This window comes from Camelus bactrianus, chromosome 5, assembly GCF_048773025.1.
Source record: "Camelus bactrianus isolate YW-2024 breed Bactrian camel chromosome 5, ASM4877302v1, whole genome shotgun sequence".
Lineage (NCBI taxonomy): Eukaryota > Metazoa > Chordata > Mammalia > Artiodactyla > Camelidae > Camelus > Camelus bactrianus.
Genome location: NC_133543.1, coordinates 67084514 through 67105211, shown reverse-complemented (window position 1 = coordinate 67105211; position 20698 = coordinate 67084514). Strand labels below are relative to the sequence as shown.

The window sequence follows — 20698 nt, the reverse complement described above, 5'->3', positions numbered from 1 at the left end:
CCCCTAGTGACAGGGAGCTCATCGCCTCACAAGACAGCCTCTTCCACTTTTACATAGCTCCAAGTTTCTTCTTGTGCTCTGCCACTCTTTATTTATCCAACTTTTTAACCAGTATACTGGTTCTGCCTCTTGAGTCATGAGTATACAAATCTAATCTGCTTCCAGATTTGAAGACGGCTGTTGTTGAACTGCTTGCCCAGCCTTTTCTTAAAGAAGACCTTAAGCTTTTCTAAGTTAACTGCATGGTGCAGTGAAAAAGCACAACTTGAAGTCAGACCACTTGTGCTTGGAACTTGGATTTCTATTAACTGTGTAGATTGGGAAAGTTAATCTCTCTGTATTTCATTTACTCATCTGTGACATGGGGATGATAATATTTCATAGAATTGTTGTGAAGATGAAGTGAAATAGTGTACCTAACACAGTTGGCCGCACAGGGGTTAAAGACTAGTTCTCCCCTGGTCACAAGTTCCTTTATTCATTTGATGAGTCTCTCTTCCATCCTGCTTTGTCTGTTTGGGACACTTTGTAATATGTTCTTAAATGTGATACAGAGAAATAGACCAAGTGTTCCAGATTAAAGTGGAAGAAAGTAGAAACTTCCATGTGAGAATACCATACTTCTATTAATGTAACCCATTGTATTAACCTTTTTTGGACAACCATAAGGTTAATCTGTCTAGTTCTATCTCTTCTTTGCCCATTTTTTATTTTTATTCTCAAGTGTAGAATTTATGGATTTCCTGTTAATTTCTCTGTCTCTGGTTAACTAATTTTTTGTTTGATCCATTGTTTTAGCCTTTTCAATTTCCACTGGTTCTTGATTCTTTCATCCTACTTAATTATTAGCTGTCCTTACCAACCCAAGATCGCTTTCAGATCTGATCAATAGAAGTGTTTTTTTTTTTTTTAACTCTGTTCCTTTTAAATTTGTCAGTAGGCCTGTATCACCACAGTAGAAAGGTTTACTGTTCTATTTATCAACAGTCTTCGGGCTGATTTGTTCACCACATTTATAAGCTTATATAACATAAAATTAAGCCCGTATTTTTTCACCTTGGTTTCAAAGGTGTCGTGGTAAAGATTTCAGTTGCCATCATCAAATCTGGATCACAAAATGCACTCATCTAGCAAGTTTGTTGGAGTGACCTCTAATTTATGCCAGAAAAGAAAATGAAAGTGGGATCCATTCTTCTGGATATGCTTTATAAAGCTTATGCTTTATGTATATCCACATATATCTCTGTCTATACATATATATGTCTATGTGCATGCAAACATATCTTTCATGAGTTTGTATTTATGATATGCTATATACTATCTTCTTTTACATTTGGACAGAAATGGGAACAAGATCCAGAAACTTTCCTGGTCATCATAAAGGGAGCTGGTGGAAAGGCTTTCTGTGCTGGGGGTGATATCAGAGGTAAAAACTTTTTTCCCCTCTCACCTAAATCTTTTTTCCCCCAATAGCACTGATAAGGTATTAGCAGATTTTTATAGTGCTTTGTAATTTGCTTTACTTCTTAGAATTTTTAAAATTATAATGTTAATAATTCTTAATGAAGTTAACTTAGAAAAAGGAAAAATTAAAGACTTACCTTTTGTAATTAATAGAAAAATGAGAATAGTGAATTGTTTTATTTTTTAACTACACATATGCACTTCAGATATCTTGGTTCTCTTCCTGAATTATTCTAAACAAAATGTCCAGTTATGGTTAATGAGTCCACTTTTCATTTTGGAAAAGCTGATATTAAGCAGTTCCGTCTGGCTATGTAAGTGACTTGCCATTCTGCACATATGCCATGCTCTCACATATTTCCATGAGTTTGTACTTTCCCATTGTTCATGATCCCAAAGCAAGAATGTCCTTACAGAATTTATCCTATAATATTATCAATATATTTTTTATGTGTGTTTAAATGAACATGCTGAGATGAATAAAAAGATTAATTCTCCTTGTCTTTCTAATTATTTGGGTCAATCTGTACACATTTAACTATTAAAGATAAAAAGAAGAAATGTTATTACCACTTGTCAGTATTTTATGTATACTGAAAACTGTTCTCACATTTTCAGTTTTGTTTCTTATGGGATTGATAGGTTCCTGCGATGGTCTTTTCCTTGTGTTTTACATTTTATATTTGTTTGTTTTTCATATTGGGTTAAGACAATAATGTTCGGGTTGATCTATTTATGAATTTTATAACTTTATGTAAACCATTATATTTGAAATAGGAAGAAACAAGCTTGATTCAGGACATAATTCCAAATACGTGTTAAAGTAACTGAGTCTTCAAATTTCACTTTAAAATTTTTAGTTGCTTAGATTGACTTGTTAGCAGAATTGTTTTGAATTTATTGTTTTGCCCACAATTAAAATGTTTTCCAGCCTGGAATTGACCTTTCCTCTAGAGTTGGGCCTTCTATCTTGTCACTTTACAAATGGGCAGAGCCTTATGTATTGATTTTTAGCTTCTTCTGACTGTGAGCTATTTTTGCATATAGGCCTAACTTTATATTGATAATAAGAAATACTAGGGGGAGGGTATAGCTTAAGTGCTAAAGCACATGCTTAGCATGCACAAGATCCTGGGTTCATTCCCCAGTACCTACTCTAAAAATAAATAAACCTAATTACCTCCTCCCCCCAAAAAGAAAAAAAATTTTTTTAAATTAAAAAAAAAAAAATACTGTTATAAATTCTAGAGTTATTCTAGTTTACATGTATAAAGCAGTGTATTTCAATTCTAGGAAATTTAGTTTCTTTAAACATCATAGTCTAAGTAAGTGGCACTCTGAAAAAAATTTTTTTAATGATATTAACATCATTTAATTTATATGGAACCAATTGATTAGAAGGTTAAAAGGAAATCTCCAAAGAGTTCTGAGGCAAAAGCTTTATTCCACAGGCAATACAGTTCTCACTCCTTTCCTTTTAGAGAAATGGTAAGAAATGACAAAGACTGAATAAAAGATAATAGATGAGGGTTTTGGGGGTTTTATTGGTGAAAGACTCAGAACAAGAAAACTAGATATCAAAGCTTTTTTTAAAAAACTGGGAAAATAAGCTAACATTTGGTTGGAACATTTTGAAGGAAACTATATCAGAGTTCTGGAGTTAGTCTAAAAATCTGTTAATAGTCAACAATTTTTATGTAACTTTCCCATAAAAGAGGAAACGTGTATATTTACATTTTAATTTATATTTTAGTAGGTAATACTCATAGGACTTGAAGGCAGGAAAAGCATATCAGCCTGCAATATATGGAAGAGAGTGGTTTGTTAGTAGTTTTATGTTGACTAGAATAGGAATACAGTAGCGGTGAAGTCTGGATAATAGGAAATTGCAATGGAAATGAAACCATTTGATATTATTTATTATTTAGATATTTACTGAACACCTGCTTATTAAGCCAGGTATTCCTATGCTGTAGAACATCTTTGAGAAGTTATATTTCATTGATATTAATAAACAAAGATACTACTATCTCATTTACCTCTCTAGCCTCACTTTTTACCATTCTCCTTTAGTCCTTTAAAACTACTTATTTCTTGATTTTATTCTTTCTTGCCTGTGTGCCTTTGTAGTACTTCTTTCTCTACTCAGAACTTTCTCCAGTCATTTTCTGGGAAATCTCTACTGATCATTCATGTTTGGCTCAGATCTCTCTCTTCTGGGAAGTCTTTTAATTACACCTCTCTTGCTCCCATTCCCACAGCACTCCAGGCTTATAGCGAGCATAACACAGGAGTGTGTTTTAGTAGTGTGTCTGTCTTACTAGTCAGAACTCCAGGGTGGCCATCTTAGATTGCTGTCTTGTTATCTAAAACATTGTGTGGTTACTAGTAGAGGCTCAACAAATCTTCCATGGTGAAATGAATGTGGCAGAAGTATTTAGACGGAATATGTAGAACTCTGTGTGCACACACATGTGCATGCCTTTCTCTGTGTATAAGTATAAGGTACTTTGTATTAAGGTACGTTACCAAAGGAAGTATGTATCCAGCAAATGTTTATTTAGGTGCTACAGAAAATAGAAGAAAATGCATTTTGTAGTGCTATATAACTTCTAATTTTACACTTTGTAAGAGGTTCTGAATAAGAATTTTTGCCTTGACATTTGAATTTGGATTATGGATCTGGGGCTAACTATAGTATGTCTGTGGCATGAACATCTTCAGAACCTTAACAAACCATTCTAGAATTTCCCCCTGGTACTTACTATCACAGTATTTTAAATTTATTCTATTTGACTGTATTGACTAGAAAACACTTTCTTTGATTTGTAATCCTTTTTTTCTTTTTTTTTTATTGTAGCACTCTCAGAAGCTAGGAAGACGGACCAGAAGATGACTCAGGACCTCTTCAGAGAAGAATATGTGCTGAACAATGCCATTGGTATGTGTGCTCTGGTGAGAGCTTTGAAAATCAAGACTTAAGTTGCACAGTGTGAATTGTTAAAATGTAATCAACAGACACTCTTATTTAATCTTTTATATACTTTGTGCCAGGAATAAACTTGATTAAACTAGTCTGACTGCTCATTCCAGAACAATTCACACTTTAGTAAATAAGCTATATACCTAACTATTTGCCACACAATCAATGTGAAAACATGGATTTTGATTATATATGGTTGGCTTTCTTGGAAAATGAAAAACTTGGGTCCCAGTTTTCTGTATGAAATGAAGTTACTTTCCTAATTATTGAGGAACTCTAGAATGAAATTTCTTTTATAGTTGATGTTCCAGATTTTATTGGAAGTGAAGCCTCTATCAATCATATGTTTCAATGTTAAATTACAGGGAATAATAATGACAGATTCTTGTGTACCTGCCAGCCCAGAAGGAATAGATATCCATATTTTATTTTTGCTTGATGTTTTAAAAACTATTTAAATAAAATAGAATACTACAAGTTTTTAAAATTACTGTTTAGTCCATTTTGTTGCTTTCCTCAGTACCATTTCTTTCTCCAGAAGCAACCACTGTCATTAATTTTTAGTGCATCCTATTAGATCAAACTTCATATTTTTACTACATATTTATGAACAAAAGTAGTATTACTTTGTTTTTGAAATTTGCATAATACTATCTTACTGTAATGCTGTTCCATAGATTTTTAATAACATGGAATGTAACTGTTCTATATGATTCAGTTTCACCATATTATCTATTCTTCATTAATGGATATTTTAGGTTATTTCCAATTTTTGCTAATACAGATTGATGTACCTTATATACCCCCCTAGTGCCCATGTGCAAAAGTTTCTAGAAGTAATAGAAGCTGAATGGATAGATCATTGAGTTTATACATCTTTAATGTGTTTCCAAATTTTTCTCTAAAGCACAAAACTTGATTTTCTACATGTCCTTTCTGTCATTTTTTTGCTTGTTTTTAAACTTTGCATGTTTGATATCTTACTCTGGCTGTAATTTATATTTCATTGAACACAGGTCAGGTAGAAAGTGTTTTCTTATGTTAATTACTCATTTAGATTTTCTTTTCAGTTTTATCCTTTGTTTATCTTCCTTTTGGATTGTTTATCTTTTACAGATGAAGTAGGTCTATATGTATTCTGGACTGTTTTCTTTTGTACATTATATATATTACAAATACGCTTCTTTCAGTCTGCCACTTTACCTTTTGGTATAGACAAGTTTTTGATGAGATGAAGTGTATCCATTCTTTTCATTTTGAGTTCTGCTTTTTTGCATTAAAAAAACAACATGGAGGTTTTTAAGATGGTCTTTTATTTTTCTTTTAATAGTTTGTTTATACTGTAAGCCTCTAATGTAATTGGAATTTTTTTGCATGTGGCGTTTAACTTTTATTTTCTCAATAGTGGAGTTATTGAAGGCTTTCATTAGTTCCAAATTGAAGTACTGAGTTATTAAATAATGATGAATAGATCAGGATTGTATATGGATTGACATTCTAAAAAGAATATATTTTATAAGCCAAAAGTTTAGTCTACTTTGGTATTTCTTCTAAAAATTTCTAAGGAAAATACTCAGAGTTCATGTAACATGTAATTTTTGGAAAAAACAAATGTATTTTAAACATTATAACTGATTACAGCTCTGTTTCTTTTAGATTCTTGCCAGAAACCATATATTGCACTTATTCATGGAATTACAATGGGTGGGGTAAGTAGACTGTTCTTATTATTGAAGAGAGGTGTGATGATGAATGTAATACAGTAGAACTTTTTGTAACAGAATCATGTTTTGAGCCTTGCAGTTTTGCTTCACCCAAAAGAATATGTTCCTAATTATGTTATATGCTGTTTCAGCTTCTGGAATTAGTGAGTTCTTAACCAACAAAACGGACTCTTTTTCGGTTACGTAGAGCCCCTTTTCAGCTTATAAGTAAACCTATTGCTTCAACAGCTTCAGAAAAGAAATTGGAATGTTGAGGGTTTTTTCTTTTTTAGACTCTGACTAGTGGGGATGTGGTTGCCTAAATTGTATCTTCTGCACAAAATCTTAGAGAAAGTATTCAGACACTTCGTGAAGCTCTTTGAAAGCACTCTTCTACCAGTTCACAGATCTTTGTAAATAGCACAGATGCAAAACAAATTGTCAATGTCACTGGCCTTGAATAACTTGAAACATGAAATAATTACAGAAAAAGTATTCAAATGTATGGCACTGACCATAAGAAAGACAGGCCTTTAAAGAAATGAGAGGGCAGCATGGGTTTTCATGGCAGGAAAAGGTAGGATTTAAGTAGGTAGTAGGAGGCCGAAGGGTAGAATTTCAAAGATTGAACCTGTTCAGTGTTTCAAAGATTTAGGCATTGGGAATACAAGAAGTCCCCCTCTTCCCAGTAGAACCACACTAGATGAAGCCTTCTGGCACTGGGAATTGCTTAGATCTGGGAAGGGATTCCACTAGAAAGCAGGATCCAGGCAATCTTTACCTCTCTGCTTGTGGCAGGAACTGAGCATGGGTTGATTGTGCTTACTTGTCAAGGAAGTATTAAGATGGGAAAAATAGGAACTCCCTGAAAAAATACTGCAGAACCAGGGGAAGGAAAATAATCTGAAGCATTTTGAAGGAAGAGTCCCCCATGAATGTTAAAGGAAATGAAAGCAAACAAAAAAAATTGGACATACTTAATAACATGTAAAAAGATGTGGCTCCAATAAAATAGGAATGACAGCCCATAAGGAGACAGCAAGCTCAGATGAAAGGGCAACAGGCTGCAGAGGGGAACAGGGAACGTGAGCAAAGATGACTGGAAACTAAAATGCAATAGCAGAACCTGACATTCCACTTTGAAGGCAATAGACTAGAAGTAATTGAATTTAATATTACAGATAATGAAGTGTCTGTGTAGGATAAACTTGAGAAGCTGTCACCAAAAAACGACAAGGATAAAAATGATGAGAATAAACATTTTGAAGTAATGAATGTGAAAGAAAGATACTGGGAACGCAGCAATGATAAATACTCGATAGGAAGTAAACAAATGGTCAGATGTAATTAAAGATGCCTTTCTTTTATTTAATTAAAAGCAAAAAACTCTCAAAGCTGAGAGATGTATAGTTAAAGGAAACACAGTGTTCCAGGTAAAAATCGGTGAAAAGAGATCCACACCTAGGTAAAAGCTCTGGTAAATTTTTTGAATTATAAGCTTTAAGACACAAACAACTGGAGGTGTTCAGGCCAAGCCCTGGGAGTGCAGGAGTGATTGATGGATAGAGGTTATGTGCAAAGCAGCATAAATTATTCTGGTTTCAGACTTGGTTATGCTGAGTGCCAGAAGTCAATGGATTGGGAAAGTTGTAAAATAGTCATTAAGACCCAAGAGTTTTCTACCCAACCAAATTATCATTTAGTGTAAGTATAAAAGAAAAATACTCTCAGAAATGAAAGGAAAATATATTACTGACATAACAATTGTTGAAAATACTTCTGTAAATATTTGGCCTAGTTGACCAAGAGATTGCTCAAATTTAATAACACAAGATTAGTTTTGAAACAAAAAGATTGGTGAACTTCCCCTTAGTGCTGTCAGTGGACAGAACTTCCTTCTTGTTATAGGAACCTGAGAAGAGTTCCTGCCCTAGCATACCACATCTGAATGAACTGGCCATGCCTGTGGCCTCCGTGACAGATATAGGTTGGTACAATGTTTGCATGCACTCCTGTGTGTGTTACAGCCAAGAATACGTCATTTATTTCTAAAAAGAAGACTGCAGTAAAACAGACCAAGATTATGTTGTCTTGAGTAGAGGAAGTAAGGGTGATGGTGCTTCTTCCTACTGGTCTCTAGTTTTCGGTATTTAAAAAGTATGAATGACTTTCAAAATGAAAATGAAAATATACTTTATATCAGCCTTTCTTAGCCAGAATGCTACCAGAGAATGAGGTCTTAGTACCTTAACGCAGTAGTTTTCAAAGTGTTATCCCTGGGCCAACAGTATCAGCAGCACTTGGGAATTTGTTAAAAATACAAATTCTTGGGTTCCATCCCCAGAGTCAAACTCTAAGGGCAGAGCCCAGCAGTCTGTGTTTCAACAAACCCTCCAGATGATTCTGAGTCATGCTAATTCTGGGAGCCAGTGCCCAAGGCGTCAATTGTTTGTAATGAATTAATTGCACTCTTGATTCTGTCCTGTGATTCTAAAGTGGTACCAGTTATATACTAACTTTGGAAATATTGAGCAAGTAGTTAAGTCATTTGCAGTGATCTGTGGTTCAGATAAGGAACCCCTCAATGAGAAAGGTTCTTTTTTATTACATGTGTTACATATTGTCAGCCCTGCCCCTAACCCCCCATAAAACCAAAAAAAAAAAAAACCAAAAAGCAATAGAAACCCCCCCCCCCCCAAACCCGTGTGTCTTTTCTCCCATCAGGCCTGCCACCTACACGTCCCGTGTGCTCTACATCTAATTCATCCTTAAAGACTGAGGTGCTACCCTATTTTTTTTTAGCAGTCATAAATACCACTATGATTAGGTGTGATTTCTTCCTTCATTGACTCAGTGCATTCAATCTTTACTCCAAATTTGGTGTTTATACTTTATTGTCAGTTATTACAAAAAAATGCCCAAGTACATTAGATGATCTGTAAAGGAAAGAACTATCTTGCCTTGATTTTTTTTTTTAACCTTCCCATAACAACTAGGGAATGTACAGTATATAGCTAATAAATTAATAATTAAAACAGTTGTACTTTAAATAATAGTAAACATCTTGTGTAGCCTTCGAAAGAATAAAATATACAGACTGGAGTTAAACTAGTTTTGTTTTGTTTTGTTTTGTAATGGGTTTTGTATGTATCTTGGTTTTGAAGGCTAACTTTTCATGTCATATTTACAAACTTTGCTTAATCTAAGACTCTTAGTGAACTTTAGCTTTTGAAAATGTAATCCTTTAGGTCATTGGCTGTCAACCTTGGCTGCATTTAGCATCACTTTGGAGTCTTTCAGAAATCCTAGTACCCAGATTTTACTTACCGTCCAGAACTATTAAATCAGATATTGGAGCACAACTCAGATGTTTTTAAAACTCAGTGGTAATCCCAATGTGAAGCTAAAATTATGAGCTGATTAAGTGATTTCTTAACTACAGTGTGGTTCAGTGTAAGCTGTGGGCCTTTTTCAGAATGCCCTTAAGGCAGTGGTTCTCACAGGTTAGCTTGTATCAGAATCACTCCAAGGGCTTGTTAAAATGCAAATTCCTCTCACACCCATTTCTAGTTTAGTCTGTTTGAAGTGTGGCCCAAGAATTTGCATTTCTAAAAGTTCCCCTATGATGCTGATGGTGCTGGTGATAGTGGGGGCTCACTTTAGGAGCCACAGCTGTAAGGTGTTGAGAACACATAGTTTGTTATTTAAAAGGCCTTTATTTTCAGAATTTTTAATAGAATTTTGGTATTATACATAATAGTTCTATAGATATATTTTTAATCCCAATATTAAAGTATGAGAATAAGAGAGAATAAATATGGCTTAAGAAAAGGTATAGAAATTGTTTTCTCTGTCTTTATCTTGATAGTGATCAGTAGTATTTCTTATAATGTAAGAATTTTAAGAAAACTTGAACAATCCAAAAGGTGGCGCCATAGAGCTTGATTTTACCTACCTATCTAATCTATCTGATCTATCTATCTTACCTATTTCCAGCAAGAAAATGACAGTTTTCCTGTCTCTTGTTGTTTAACATGAAGAGTATCACAGCACTTTATAGAGGGAATGGCTAAATTCTGTTATGTTTTCAGGTTTCAGAAATTCAAACATTTACTTGATGTTTTTGGTATACAGTAAAATAAAAATGTTTCTGCGTAGTTCTCTACTTGGCTAATCAAAATTATGTAAGATTATGTCATTACAATGTTTCTGGAAGAGAGAAACCCAATTTTTTAACAAGTAACAATTTGAGAGAGTAATTCATTATTTCCTAGGAAGAAAGAATTTAAATTTCCTTTACCTTTATTTTAAACATTCAAAGTCATATTTTTCTCAAGTTAATTTTAACAGAAGCCAATTTGCTTTAAAAATTAAAATTAATTTTAAGTAGATATAGAACAGAGAAAAATCTTTACATTATTTTGTACGTGTAGTACCCTGTTTCCCTTCCAACTGAATTCCATGAAAGAACTTGTAAGTTTGTTTCCTTCTTTTCTTTCTTCCTTGCTTCCTTTTTTCTTTCCACTGATGTGTTTTACAATAGAAACAAATTAGCTCCCCCAAGCCAACTCAAAATATGGGTGCAATATGGTATTGTTTTTGTGTTTCTCAAAATATCTTAAGATGCTACCAGCAAAAGAGTTTAGTGATAAGTATGATGGAAAATTAAAAGTTTTAAGGCATACTTTAGAAGAGGTATATTCTGATGAATAGAGAAGTGGGAATTAGAATGGAAATAGTGAGCAGATAAAATTCCCAAAAGACTTTGCGACACAAACCAATCATGTGGAAAATTGACTAGTGCTCAGTTAAATGGGAACTGTGAATCAGATGAAGTTTACCCACTGATTAATGTCATTGAAACATGTTCTTATGAAAACAGCAGTCCTCAAAGATTGAATTATGTTAATGTATTGCAGAGACATACTAGGTACACCTTTGTTCAGTTCTAAAGGTATTTTGTTTTGCTGCTGTTAGTGACAATTTGAATAGATGACGTTTTAAGAAACCATTTTTTATTGTAATGAAATGCTAGGTTCTTCTTACAACAGCATTTAATTAATAGAATCTGAGCAATTATGCAAGAAGAGATGACATAATTTTGTTAACTATGTTAGAGAAGATTTTTAAAGAAACTTGAGTTTAGCTGAACTTTGGTACCCTTCTCTCCCCACCTCATTTAAATCTCTTCATTAAAAAAAGAGTTATTATAATGCTTTTTAATGTTTTTACATTGTAGCACGGTGAGAATACAAAGACAGGCAAGGGCCATGCCATTTTTAAGTGAAAAACCCTCCAAGAAGCTTTCAAAAGATCAAATATTAAGTCGTTAACAAAGCCTGGAAAACATTCTAAATTTGTATTTTGCCATTTCAGTTGCCCATGCTTGAGACTTCCATTGTAAAGGCTATAATCCACCAACCAAAGAATGTTCTTTTTCATGCAATAACAATAGGAAGGGCTGGGCATAGGAAATTGATCATGTATTTGCCCTACACACAATTCATCAGTGATGTTCCTTCAGCCTCAAGGACTAATTGAGAGGCTTAGCCATATTAAAAAAAAGAATGATTTAGAATGACCATCCTTTGTCCAGTGATTGGGCATGTTCTTAAGATAGATGTAAAAATCACAATCCTTCTTACGATTAGACATGACAACTAATGATAGACGTTTTTTCAGCTTTATTGAGGTATAATTGACAAGTAAAATTGTAATATATTTAAGTGTACAATATGATGATTTGATTTATGAATACATTGTGAAAGGAATATATTGTGAAACAATCCTCAGATCTTATAACTGAAAGTTTGTACTCTTTTAAACAACTCTTTTATGTTTTCCCCATCCCCCAGCCCTGGCAACCACTATTTTAGTCCCTGTTTACTTAAGCTGCACTTTTTTTTTTTTTTAAAGTTTCCACATATAAGTGATACTGTGCAGTATCTATTTCTCTGTCTGGCTTATATCCCTTAGCATAATACCTCCATGTTCATCCATGTTGTTGCAAATGGCAGAGTTTCTTTCTTTTTTTAAGGTTGAATAATACTCTAAATTATATATATATTTATACTATGTATTTATATTGTATAATAACCATATATATTGTTACATATATTATATGTGTATGTATATATACATATACATACATGTGTGTATATACACACACACACACACACACATTTTCTTTATCCATTTATCCATGGACAGGCACTTACATTGTTTTACATCTTGACTATTGTGAATAATGCTGCGGTGAATATAGGAGTACAGTTAACTCTTCAAGTTAATGATTTTATTTCCTTTGGATATACACCCAGAAGTGGAATTTCTGGATCATATGGTAGTTCTATTTTTAATTTCTTAAGGAATCTCCATACTGTTTTCCATAGTGGCTGTACCAGTTTGCATTCCCACCAACAATGTACACAGTGGATTTTTGTGTACAGTATGAGGGGTCCAGTTTCATTTTTTTTTCCATGTGGGTATCCAGTTTTCCCAACACCATTTATTGAAGAGACTATCCTTTCCTCATTGCATTATTGTAGTATTTAGATTTCCTTTATTAGGGAAGTAGTATTTAGATATGCTTTATTAGGGAAGGGTTGTTAGGGTTGCTTTTAGATGCAGAATTTCTCATAGCAAATTTTTAGGGTCACTTAGTTTCTTAGTGATCCTTTTTCATAGGTAAGCATTGGATTCTATTTTTCAAGACACAATGGATTATCCTCTAACAGATGTTCTTATGCTGTTAAACACCATCTCATCCCTTGTCTGTCTTACTAGGTAGAGCTCTTTTATTCTTCCCTTTCCTCTGTTCTTTTCCCCTTGACCTTTAGCCCATAGATATCTGACTACAGAATTTGGAAATGCTTCCATTTCCTAAGTAGGAACTTGGCTTTACTTGTCTGCCCCTCACCCCACCCTCATTTTAAGGTATTGATTTCTGGGAAATAGAACTTTGACTTTCTAGGAGTATGGGTGTTCTTGACAACTTTCACAGACTTGCAGATTCTCAGATCTGCTGGGAGTTCTCCTTTTTTCTTGGCGATTTCCTGTGGTCTTATTGGTCAGGATTTTGGTTCATTTTCTTTTTAACTGTGAAAGCACCTTGGGTTCCTGGTCAAATGGCACCCCTCCCCTGTGCCATTCTCTCCCTGCCTTCATTTTATCTCCACTATGTTGATTTGGATGATTTGTGGTCTAGGGGCTCTGTTCCTTAATGAGGCATTAGATTATTTCACAAAAATGAAAGGGACAGGGGAACTCCTCTTGACCATGAAATGAGCTCATTCTTCGAAGGATGTATGGGCATAGGAGATTTAAGACTACCTAGAGCTTCCTTATGATTTTGGCCATTATTTGACAGTGTTTTCAGCTCTTTCACCCAACCAGCAAAACGAATTGAATGTCTGCTGTTACTAGATACCAGATAGGTTCTAGGGATAAAATAGTGAGCGAGGCAGATTTGTTTTCTTTCCTCATGGAGATTACTGTCCAGTGAGGCAGGTGGGTACAGGGTGGTCTGGAAATATACATAACAGTACCAGCCTCACCTGTGTGTGTATGTGTGGGTACATGTGTGAGTACTTTAATGATGAGGATGTTGTAGGGAAAGCATCCTGGTGGGTTTTATTTAAGCTGAGACTTGAATCAGTCAGGGAAGAGCGAGTTGGAGTGGTGGAGGAATGTGGTATGGTTGATACAAGTGAGTTAAGGGGTTGATGCAGTGTAGAAGAATAGTGTGTGAGTGAGAAGATAATAGCATGTGTGAAAATGAGATAGAGAATTCATGTTTGGGGGAAAGTTCAGTGTGCCTAGATTCTGGAGTACGAAGGAGATAATGGTTAAATTCTGAGGTCAGAGAGGTAAGCAAGAAGCCAGATCAGTCCTCTTATATAAAATATATTAAGTTGTTTATCCTGAGATCAAGAGGGAGAGCCCATTTTTAAGTGCTTTTATCAAGGGGGATGGCCTGAATGGCACATTTTAGACAGATAACTCTTGTGGGAAGAATAGGTTGGAGGGTGGCTAGGACTAGATATAAAGAGATTATTTAGGAAGCTGTTGCAGGATCCAAGTGAGAGATGATGGTGATTTTGAACTAGGGTAGAGAAAATGCAGGAGCAGAAAATTAGATTTAAGGGAGATATTTAGGAGAGACTTGGTGGAATTTGGTGATGTGGTGAATGTAAAGAATAAAGGCTAGAAGGAGGCGAGGATGACTTCCAGGTTTCTGGACCAGGCAGGGGGATGAATGGTGGACTGCTCACTAAGATTTGGGAGAAAGAGTGACTGGGGAGTGGGTTGGGGAGAGTGAAGGGAGATCCGTTTAATTTGGGCCTCGTAGATGTGAAATGCCTGTGGGTTTATCCGTGTGGGAGTGTCTTGTCCAAACAGAAGTGTTTTGTCAGTTATGCAGGTCTGAAACTCAGGGTGCTGCCTGGGCGAGAAGTGTAACTTTGGAACTTACAGACTTGCTTCTGCAACATGAGTCAGCTCATAAGTGATTGGTAAATGGGAAAACCATGTTAGGATAATACAAAAGTTGTATCGGTTCATATGCAGTTTTTTCCTAGATGTGGGGAGATATGATAGTGGCAGTGGATACATAATCAACTAGATGGGATGAAAGTGCTTAGCTCAGTTGCCATACTGTGAGCAGAAATTCTCTTGTCTGTATTTTTAAAAAATTAAAAAACAAACAAACGCCTGTTGGGGGCACCTCCACCATAGGACGAACCCTCAGCTCTCAGCACTCGGTTGTGGCATGGCAGTCCCACTGGCTCCTAGCTGCACTTACACCTGCTTTGTCTCTGCATCTGCCAGTCCTGCTCTGATTAAGGTATTGCCATTCTTTTCACTTTTATTTTTGTGCATTTTAAATACCTGCTGTGACATTCTTTGTTCATACTGAGCTGGTGGTCCTAATTAAGTCCCTGGGGCCATTTATAGTTTCTGTTGCACTCAGATTACAGAGATGCACAGGTTTTGAGCAGGTGGCCCAAACCCTTTTGCCTATAAGTGCTGTGCAGTTTTGTAGAACCTGCGGATTTTTTCAGCAAGTCATTATGTTACAACAGAGATACTCGTACTGAAAACTTGTCAGTAGAAAAGATCATGTGAGGAAATATGGCAGAAATAGAGTGACAACCAAAATAAGTCCAGAAAGGAACCTTAAAAAAAAAAAAGGTTTATTGGCCAGAGGCAGAACAAAGAGCCTATAAAACAAGCTGAAAAAAGGGGCCCAGAAGAGTGGGCTTGTCATGGTAACCTTTGAGTTGGCTTCTGTGCTCCAGAAATCTTTGACAGTTTCTTTGCTTTGTGGTAAAGAACCATATTCCAGGTCATCTTGTACACTAATTCACCACACCTAAAATCAGGTGTTTTTCTAAGGCAGCCCTGGTCACTTTTAGTGAGAAATGGTGGTTAACAATAACAGTCGGGGCACTGCTTTAGTTGGTAGTTTCTAGGCTTTTTTGAAGAGAACTAAGAATATATGTTTTGTTTTTAAGTGAAAATAGATCCTGAGTTCAATACTCCTATTCAAATTTAAATTTTCATTTCTTTGATATTTGTATCATGTATGTTGAAAATCTTATATTTAAAAAAAATTGAAATTGTAACAAATTTGCTTTGTTCTAATGTGTATAATAGTTTCAGAATAACAACATCAATACTATTATGAAGAACAGTCACTTGAAGTAATTGCTGTCTTTGCCCTATACCAAATTATTTTAGTAACTTAGCTTTTTCATAATTTTTCCAGAGTATTCAGCCTGGTTTTCATGAAATAACTCTTTGTACTCATATTATTTATGATGAATAATATTTAAAATATGTACTCACCATAACAGGTGCAGCTGGCATAAACAGATTGGAAATAAATATGACTGCCATTTGGTAAAGTCTGAACTCAGCAGATCAGAGAAGTATGCAAATATACCAAAAAGTAGCCAGAATAGCTTTCAGGATGCTAGTTAATACGGATTTTAGTTAATACTTTACAGAGTTAATGGAATTCCTTGGTAAATACGAGGTTGTTTTAAGAGTACGCCTATTACAATAATCCTTCTTGTTTGAATATATAAGACAGTAGTTTCTTAGAACTTCTTTTTTTTTAATATCTACTAAGTATACAGACATTTAAATATAATGTGTGATATGTGATATGTTATAATATATTGTGGAAATGTACTTATTGAGGTAAAACCTTAAGTATGAATCTAGGAGGTGTGTAAAAGTTATTTCTAATTTATGTTTTAATGTATGATGTACCAGAATTCATATTTCTACTCATTGGCTTTTTTTGATTGAGATATAGTTGACATATATTAGTTTTAGGTGTATAGCATAATTTGATACATGTGTATGTTGCAAAACAATAAGTTAACACTCATTACCACACATCCTTAAATTTTTTTTCTTACAACTTTTAAGATTTACTCTCTTAGTAACTTTCATATCATTTCTCCCTGGCTCTTTTGTTTAAAGTAAAACTGTACCTCCAAGAATGGTAGACTGTTAATTCATAAAAAAATTCAATATTTCTACTTTGTTTCTGCTGAATATAATCTAAATATATAAATATAAAATGTAATCTAAAAATAGCATGAATTATATGCATCCAAAGCAGGATAAAAAAGTGTGTTTGGTGCTGATTCCGGTAGTCTATCAAATTATATTAATATTGTATAATCATTTATTAATACTATTAACATTCAATATTAGCCTGTTAATATTAATGTGAGAAGCATAATAATCTTTGTTTTTACTATGGAGCCTGCTAATTGGGCTGCTAATCTAAGGTATGTGGTCCAACATAATAATCTTTGTTTTTACTATGGATCCTGCTAATTGGGCTGCTAATCTAAGGTATGTGGTCCAACATAATAATCTTTGTTTTTACTATGGATCCTGCTAATTGGGCTGCTAATCTAAGGCATGTGGTCCTAGAGATACATTATGAAGATTATTGTATAGTTATAACGTTGACTTTAATACCATAATGAGATAACGTATGATGAAAAGTCTATTTGAATTTCTAACAGAAATATGTAACTATTTCAAAGCACCATTTATAATCTTGCATGATAATGAGAGAAGACTCTCACATGCTCTGATACTGTGATGCAGTGTTCATTCTGGACAGAACCTTACTCATTCTCTCTGATTAGAATTTAAATGCATGACTCTTTGTGTGAGCATTAGTCACATCATCCATTGTATGCCTTTCTGAGTTTGTTGTTTTCTTTCCTGTGGTTGTTGCTAGTTACTTTGGAACACTTACTTTTTATTTTACTTATTTTTTATTTAAAAGACTTTATTGTGAAACGACTTCAAACTTACGGGAAAGATGTAAGAATAATGCAGAGAACTCCAGTATATCCTTCATCCACATTTCCTGTTATTTCCACGTTTGTTTTATTTTCTCTTCTCTCTCACATCTGTCTATGGATAATTTGTTTCTGAACCATTTGAGAGAACGTTGAAGACATGATAATTACTTACTGCTAAATTCTTAAGTGTGTATTGCCTAAGAAAAAAGACACCAAAATCAGGAAATTTAACAGTTATGTTATTATCTGGAACATTTCTTTTTCAAGCACCAGATTAAATTGTTGTACTTGTGTCTTTGTGTATTGAGGGATTAATCTTGCCATTAATATAAATTGTGAGGTAGTTCACTGTATCTTAAATTAACTTTAAGTATCCTTATAATTATCAATTTAAAAAAATTAATGTTTTTTATCCAGAATATTAATGTCATCTGGAAATAAAGAAGTAATACTCATTTCCAGTTACTGACATACATATTTGCATTTTGAAGGATTAAATTGTGCTTAAGTAATCATGATGACATCTTCTTTAAAAGCCTCAAATAAAGCTACAGCAGCATTTTTCCTCTATTGAACAGTGTGAAAACTCATCCAGCCATGTCTCTTGATTAAAAAAAAGTCTTAGATTGCCTAAGTATTACCTTTAAGGATGCCAAAATTTAAATAAGTAGATCGTCATTCTTGTGACAGGGTATGATAGTTTGACTACATTCATATATTCAGTTATTTATCCTTATCCATATTAGTGTTATAAATATGGATCAGACTTATTTTACTTCATCTGCACAGTATCAGTACAGTATTGCAGTGAAGATTGTTTACTGGTAATTCAGGGGTAAAACAAGGCATGTCAGAGTGCTTGGGACACCATTAACGTAAGGCACAGAAGGGTTAATGTAAAATAGTAGAAAAAGATACCAACACTAAAAATAAAGCTGATGCAGCTATTTTTAATATCAAATAAGGTACGTTTTATGGCAAAAACTTTTACTTGATACAGGACGTTTCATAGCTATAAGACATATAACAAATCTAAATTTGTATGTTATATGAATCTTTCTGTTGTGTATTTTTTTCTTTCGCTTTAGTCATGTGGTCTTATATGTCAGATTATTTCTGAATGCTGGTTATTTCTAACTGAGTTATTTCTACTTGACAATTATTGGAGCCCTAAGATGGCAATCTCTCAACCCTCACTTGTAGCAGGTCTCTAGGCTGAGGGCACTAGCAATCCATATCATCTCAGTCCAGTCAGGAAGGGAGGATTTGAAGCTGAGCTTCACTCCACATGACGGCTGGTCTGAATCCAGGCCACCCTATCTCCTATTGTGTAACAGTTAGGGGCCCAATTCAGCAAGTCCTAAATTTCAGGTTTTGTTTCCTTAGCAGATGGGGCTTAGTTCAGTCTGTTGAAAAATGTTGAGCTTTTCAACTTCTTAAGATGAGTGAGGTCAGATTCTGAATATAATTTTATTGACTATAATCAGCTATAGAAAGATATTTTATAAATACTTGTCTAAAACTCTCCGTTTATAACTGAATGTGAAGCTGAACTGAATTAATGTGTTTCATAACATACACTATGACACTGAGAAACAATGAGAACAAACTCCTGCCTATCTGAAATAACTCTTCTGGTGTGATATTTTCAAACATTTAAAAACGTTTGGTCTTGTAAAAAAGTGGAAAGACCTTAAAGGGGAAGTAGACAAAACCACAATCTTAGGAGATTTGAACATACTTCTTTCAGTAACAGATGAAACAGAGACATAAAACAGTATACGTGCATGTATGCACACATATTTTACATGCATGCACACAATTTGAACATTGTCCAGTAAACTTGATCCAATTAACATGTACTCGGTAACTGCTCGTTTCATGTGTGTATGGAACATTTATCAAAATTATCCATAGATTTAGTCGCAACGTTTTTTGAAGGATTAAAATTGTTCTCTGGCCCCAGTGGAATTAAACTAGTAATCAATAATAGGCAGATAATTAGAAGATCCTGAATGTTGAAACATGTTTATGCTACACCTTGAGGGTATGGAAGGATTACTTAAATAGTACATTAAATGCACCATAAACAAAAAGAACACATTAATTGTGCTAAAAAGTAGTTCTCTTCGCTGCATGCCACAAACTGGAAAATGAGTATTTGGAATACAGTTGTCCCTTGATATCAGCAGGGGGGTTAGTTCTAGGACCCCCCTCAGACACTACAATCCAAGCATGTTTAACTTCCTTGTATAAAATAGCATAGGATTTGCTTATAACCTATGCACATCCTCCCATATATTTTGAATCATCTCTAGATTACGTATAATACCTAATGCAATGTAAATGCTGTGTAAATAGTTGGTGGTATGCAGCAAGTGCAAGTTTTTTGGAACTTTTTGTTGAAATTTTTTTTTTCTGAATGTTTTTGATCTGTAGTTGGTTGAGTCTGCAGACAAGTAGCAGTGGATACGGAGGGCTGACTATATGTATATTTGTCAAGGAATCATATCCAGAATGTATAAAGAATTATGACCAATCAGTAAAAAAAAAAAAAAAAAAAAACCAATGGAAAAATGAGCAATAGATTAAAACAGACATTTCACAAAGAATATACAGATGACCAAAGCATGACAAAGCACTCAATTGCATTAACATCAAGGAAATGAAAATTGAAAGCACAATGAAATACTGACATATGCCCAGAATGGCTAAAATATGAAAGACAATTTCAAGCATTGGTGGAGACGTGGAATATAAACTTACATTGCTGGTGGAGTAGAAATTGGTATTACTGCTTTGAATAATTGTTTGATACCATCTTTCAAAGTTGATTGAATTAATTCTCTGACCCAACAGTTTTATAGCCTGATACAGACTCAACCAAAATGTGTGCACTTATGCCCCAAAAGATTTGTGTAAGAATGGTCATTGAATCATTATTTACAATAGCCCCAAGCTGAATAACCTAACTTGCTATTTACAGTAAAATAGATCAATAAATTGTTTATTCATATAAAGGAATGCTATACAATGAAAAAAATTGCTACACATGACATGAATAAATCTTGCAAACATAATGTTGACAGAAGTCAAATAAAAAATAATATATACTCTATAATCCTATTTATATCAAGATCAAAACCTGAAAGACTTTATCTTATTTTGTTAGAAGTTAGGATAGTAGTTACCTGAAGGATGGAAGGAGT

At 34.2% G+C, this 20698-nt stretch overlaps 1 protein-coding gene across 3 annotated transcripts in view; it reads left to right on the top strand.

Moving 5' to 3' along the window:
• HIBCH (3-hydroxyisobutyryl-CoA hydrolase) overlaps positions 1-20698 on the top strand; it is a 69756-nt gene that overhangs the window by 9551 nt on the left and 39507 nt on the right. For 2 of the 3 annotated variants that reach the window (XM_074364028.1, XM_010960042.3), the window contains exons 4-6: positions 1342-1426; positions 4325-4405; positions 6104-6156. In XM_074364028.1, coding sequence (XP_074220129.1) covers positions 1342-1426; positions 4325-4405; positions 6104-6156 — 219 coding nt within the window. Of the gene's footprint in view, positions 1-1341; positions 1427-4324; positions 4406-6103; positions 6157-8058; positions 8138-20698 lie in introns of all 3 variants that reach the window. The other variant, XM_074364027.1, reaches the window with a different exon arrangement.